Source organism: Grammomys surdaster, unplaced genomic scaffold (genome assembly GCF_004785775.1).
Source record: "Grammomys surdaster isolate TR1022 unplaced genomic scaffold, NIH_TR_1.0 172, whole genome shotgun sequence".
Taxonomy (NCBI): domain Eukaryota; kingdom Metazoa; phylum Chordata; class Mammalia; order Rodentia; family Muridae; genus Grammomys; species Grammomys surdaster.
In genome coordinates this window covers 2,990,311-2,995,930 of record NW_021604620.1, presented here as the reverse complement: position 1 = coordinate 2,995,930, position 5,620 = coordinate 2,990,311, and the positions used below count along the sequence as shown (strand labels likewise).

The 5,620-nt window shown below is 46.6% G+C and overlaps 1 protein-coding gene across 1 annotated transcript in view; it reads left to right on the top strand.

Moving 5' to 3' along the window:
* The window catches only part of Myrip (myosin VIIA and Rab interacting protein), a 137,844-nt gene that overhangs the window by 127,672 nt on the left and 4,552 nt on the right, over positions 1-5,620 (top strand). The window contains exons 13-15 of the mRNA XM_028767384.1: positions 2,970-3,074; positions 3,177-3,237; positions 5,401-5,519. Of these exons, the coding sequence (XP_028623217.1) occupies positions 2,970-3,074; positions 3,177-3,237; positions 5,401-5,519 (285 nt within the window). The remainder of the gene's footprint in view (positions 1-2,969; positions 3,075-3,176; positions 3,238-5,400; positions 5,520-5,620) is intronic.

Genomic DNA, 5,620 nt, shown 5'->3' with positions numbered 1-5,620 from the left:
CAGGCTACTCAGATCCATGAGCTCTGGGTTCACAGGCCAGCCAGGCTGCTCAGATCTGTGAGCTCTAGGCTCAGTGAGAGAAACTCTCCAAAAATCCAGGGTGGCGAGCCATTGGAATGCCATCCCCTAGCACCCACAGTACATGTGCAAACATGTACATGCATCCACACACGTGTGTCTGTGGGGGGGGGATGTATACAAACGTGTACACATGCACACATATTCATGCTTTATGCTGGTCTCCTCTCATCCATCCCAAGGCCACATCTTTCATTCTGTGGGTTGCTCCCTGCTGTTTCCCTACAAGGGACTCAAAGACAAATGAGGGCCAGGCCACAGTTGTCTATCCTGAAGGAATGACTCCTGACACTTAAACATGGAGTTAGAGCTGGAGAGGACTCAGTAGGAGAGAGCACATCCTAACTTGCAGAGAGCCTGGGCCGTGAGCCCAGCACCCACCTGGGAGAGAACCCACATCAGGTGGCTCACAACCGCCCGTAACTCCAGCTCCTCGAGATTCAGTGCCCTCTTCTGGCCTACATGGGCACTTGCACACCTGTGTACAAATCCAAAGTACACACATATGTATATGTGAACAAAAAAATCTTTTTAAGGGGAGTAAGTAAAGGAATGAATGGATGGAATGCACTTTCCAGGCCAAGCTCAAGGAGCAGGACGTAGATATGGCTGTTTCCACAGCACGTTGTCAGCTGCCACTGTCTTAGTTAGGGTTTTACTGTTGTGAACAGACACCATGACCAAGGCAACTCTTGTAGGGACAGCATTTAATTGAGTCTGACTTACAGATTCAGAGGTTCAGTCCATTAGCATCAAGGCAGGAACATGGCAGCATCCAGGCAGGCATGGTTCAGGAGGAGCTGAGAGTTCTCCATCTTCATCTGAAGGCTGCTAGCAGAATACTGACTTCCAGGCAGCTAGGATGAGGTCTTAAAGCCCACACCCATAATGACACACTTATTCCAACAGGGCCACACCTAATAGTGCCACTCCCTGGGCCAAGCATATTCAAACCATAATAGCCACTTTCTAAAACTTCTTTGCATCCCTTGTGAAGATGCCCTCGTCTCCTGTGGGTTGACTGACTGGGATCTGTGAACAGTCTCTCAGGAACCCATGTTGTTTTATTTCCTTTATAAAGCACCCACTATAGCCAGGCATGGTGGTCCTTGTGTGTAATGCCAGCGTTAAGGATGATTAAGATTGGGAATTCAAAGTCATTGTTGGCTACAGAGAAGTTTTAGGCTAGCTTTGGCTATATGAGATGTTGCCTTAAGGTACATAAATTAATTTTTAAAAAGTGGGACATCCCTGTGTTTCTCTAGGTTAAAAAACAGCAGGAGAACCAGCAACATAGTTCAGCAGATAAAGGCAGTTACCACACAAGCCTGGAAACCTGGGTTCTCTCCCAGGAGCCCCTTATAAAGACAGAAGGAAAGAACCAGAGAAACAATTCCACAAAGTTGTTCTCTGACTTATGCATGTGTGCCATGGCATGTGTACCACCCCAACACACACACACTTTATAAATACATAAATATTTAAAATATAAATAGCAGGAGTTCAATACAAATCCCCGCTACTGCTACCGTTCTTTTTTTTTTTTTAATTTATTTATTTATTTTATTTATGAGTACACTGTCGCTGTCTTCGGACACACCAGAAGAGGGCATCCAATCTCATTACGGATGGTTGTGAGCCACCATGTGGTTGCTGGGATTTGAACTCAGGACCTCTGGAAGAGCAGTCAGTGTTCTTAACCGCTGAGCCATCTCTCCAGCCCCACTGCTACCGTTCTTAACATCTTAAAACTTCATCCTGGCCAGGTCCCGTTGGTAAAGTACTTGCCTTGCAAGCATGAGAGCCTGATTTCCATCCCCAGATTCCACATTTTAAAAACAGGGGGAAAAAATAAGCTTGTAATCTTACTACTACGGAGTTAGAGGCAGGCTGATCACTGGCCGGCCAGCCTAACTAAACTGTGTAGTTCCAAGCCAGTGAGAGAGGCTGTCTCATAAGACAAGCAAGCCAGAGACTGCTCCTAAACTCTTCCCACCCTTGCTTCTGCACCATGGCCAGGTGTGAGTCTTGTATTTACCACTGACCACTGCCAACAGACACTTCTCTGATGGTAAATGGGAGCTGCATTAAGCTACGGATATAAAAAGATACGTGTTCAGAAGGTAGTTTGAAGCTGTGTCCATTTGGCAAAATAATGACAGGCTCATTCCTGGGACCTGGGACCTCTCTAGCCATGTGTGTCTGTGCAGGTTTACAGAACCAGGCATGAGTTCCATCCTGTGGTGCAGGCCATCAATCCACTCGTGTAGTAGTTGGTTACTCGAGTACCAACCATGCCACTATAACACCGATGTGGGGCTCGTTTTTGACGTTTTTATTACCTCAGCAGCATTTCTGTGAGGACCAAGGTTCCAGTTCCTTTTCAGAACAAACTGAAACCTTATCCTAGCCATAAGAGACGTCACTCAGACCTAGGTGGCTCTGGACTAGCTTTCCCATAGTGTTCCAGGCCTTCGATTTGTCTCTGTACATACTCTAATAGGGCTGTTGACATACTCTAGAGCTGTAAAACTAGACACTTAAATGTATGCCTTTCCTGCGTTTCATCTTTTCCTTACCGAACTGGATAGACCAGTCACTGGTAGAATTTAAATGAATGAAGAAGCCAGGCGTTGTGGTGCACACCTGTCATGTCAGCACTTAGGAGATGGAGGCAGAAGGATTGGGAATTCAAAGTCATTCTCAGCCACATAGCAAGTTTCAGGCCAGCCTGGGCTCCATAAGACCCTGTCTCAAAAAGAAAACCAGGAATGAGTGAATGGATAAGCGGACATGAAAACAGATCCATTCCTTCTTCATAGTCCGTAACGTTTTAAGCCGGCGTTCTTCCCCCTCTGTATTTACTGGACCTATCTTTCTGTTGCATGAAGATCTCTGACATTGAGAGCCGCATTTCTGCCCTGACCATCGCTGGCTTAAACATAGCGCCATGTGTTCGTCTCACAAGAAAGCGGGATCAGAAGCAAAGGAGTCAGGTGTGTCTGCCTTTCACGCCCCCATTAGAATATTACATAGCCTGGGAAGTTCCAAATGTCCAGGATCTAGAGAGCTGTACTGACAGCCATGTTTCTTTGTAGGTACAAACTATAGACACGTCGAGGCAGCAGAGGAGGAAATTACCTGCCCCTCCTGTGAAAGGTACGTTGCACTTAAAATACCAAGCTGGGATTGTTGGGAGAACCCAGGGCCCTGAGTGTGAGAAAGTGAGGGTCAGATCCAGTGTGCACTCGCCCCAAGGGTTGTGCTAATGTGTCTTACTTGTGAGTGTGTGTGAGAGAGGGCGTGCATGAGGACAAGTGTGTGTGTAAAACAGATTCTAATATTCTAGCTAGCCCATATAAAAGCCACACAATTCTGGTATTTTATTTACAAGCTGTAAGTCTAGATTGGGCAGGTGGGCAGGTTTGAGCTGTTCTAACTACATCTCAGCCATATGTCCCTCGCTACTTGCTATTTCTCCTGGCCATGTGCTCATAGACCATGCCTTCTCATGGCAGCCTCTTCCCCTCTCATGTCCTCTTTCGTCTCCCTCATGGTCCCTACCTGTGACCCTTCACTCAATCCTCATGTCCCGCCTTTTTCTCTCTACTGACCAATCACAAGCTCTAGCCTTTTATTAACCAGTTAACATTAAACCGGGGAGCAGGGTTTACAAAGCATCGCTTGGTATATGTAAGGATCTCCTCGTTGGGGACAACCAGATCTTACAGGCCAGTATTTAGCATTTGGATACAAGGCAGCACCAGACCAACCCTGAATAGGTGTGAAAACAATAGTGCATGTCAGTATGCCTGTGTGAGCAAGTGTATGTGTGAAAGTGTGGGAGCCTGGGAGTATGAGGGTATGAGTGTGCACAGGTGAGGTACGTTAGTGAGAGTACATGTATGAGGTGGTGTGGTGTGTGTGTGTGTGTGTGTGTGTGAGGCTGGTGTGAGTGTACATGAGAAGGTGTGGGGTTCAGTGAGCAACTTGAGTGTGGGTACATATGTGAGTGTGGGATACAATGTGAATGATTGCCTGTGTTGATGTATCTGTAGTGGGGTATATGAAGTGTATGAGTGTGTGTGTGTGTATGTGTGTGTGTGTAATCGTCTTAGTGTATTGTGAAAGTATTATGGGTGTGTGGGGTGTTCATATGTGAATGTGTGAGGGCGAATGTGTGTGAGAGTCTGAGTGTGTATGTATGGTGTGTAAGAGAGTATGAGGTGTGAGTATGGGGGGGGAATGGTTGTGTATGTGAGTCTAAGAGTGTTTGAGTGTGTCCGTGTGTGAGTACATGCATTGTGAATGTGTTTGAACGTGTGTGGGGTGAATGAGTCCATGAGTGTGTGAGACTGTGTGTTTGTGTCTTGTAAATGTGTGTGAGTGTGAGTTTGTGAAGCTGCGTGTAAGCGACTGTATATAGGTGAGAGTGTGTGTTTAAGTGTGTGGGTCTCATGAGTGTGGAGGTATGTGGGTGTGTATCAGGTGTGTGGTGTGTGTAGTGCGTGTCTGTGGGCATGGACTTGGTGTGTAACAGTGTGTGTATGAGGAGGGAATGTGCATAAGTGTAAATATGTTGTGTGTCGTCAGTGTGTGTGAGAGTATTGTGTGAGTGTGTGATTTGTCAGTGTGTTAATGTGGGAGTTTCTGCCACTTTGAGTGTCAGGCTGTGAAAGTGAGTATAAGTGTGTTTCTGAGTATTTTGAGTGTGTATGCATATGTGTTTGTGTGCATGTGTAAGTCTAAGTTTGTGATCGTATGCACAAGTAGGGGGTTTGAATGTATGTTCAAGTTTGTGTATGAGACTGTGCACATATGTATGTAGTGTGCTGATGTATGTGTTCGCTGTTTGAGTGTGTATATGAGTGTGAGGGTACATTGTATGGTTTGTGTGTGAGTGTGTGTGAGATTGCATGTATGTGGGTAGTATGCATGTGTGTGAGTGTGTATATATGGAGCTACACTGGTGGCCATTCACCCCAGCAGCCCTCCCGGGTTACAAGCTATTTTACATGGTAGTGGGATCCAAGCTCAGCATGGCAAGCCTTCCTACCTCCTGAGCCATCTCTCCAGATGTTCTTACCTGTCTCAACTTGGATCTCCTCAGAAGCAAACCTTGGCTCACAGATGAGTATGAGACAGTTTACGAGGAGGTCCAGGAAGTGTTGAGAGGAGGGGAGGCAGGTCAAGGCGAGGAAAGTGCGGACGCCAGATCGGGGTGCTTTCATTACCAAGCTTCTCCTTCAAGAAAATGAGGCCAAGTCCTCCTGACTGCGCACCTCGCTGGCCCCTAGTTCTTATTCTTTGTTTCCTTTTCAGCTGAAAAAATTGAAGCATCTTCCGGGACCCCCGTAAAGACATTCAACCGCAACTTCCTTCTCCACGGCTCCTCCACAAACAGGCCCACTGCAAGTACCAGTAACACCAAGGACGTGATGGTAAATATCTCTGCCCGTTACATCACATGATGGTCTCCTCCATCCTGCAGGCTTTTCCTTCCTTCCTTCCTTCCTTCCTTCCTTCCTTCCTTCCTTCCTTC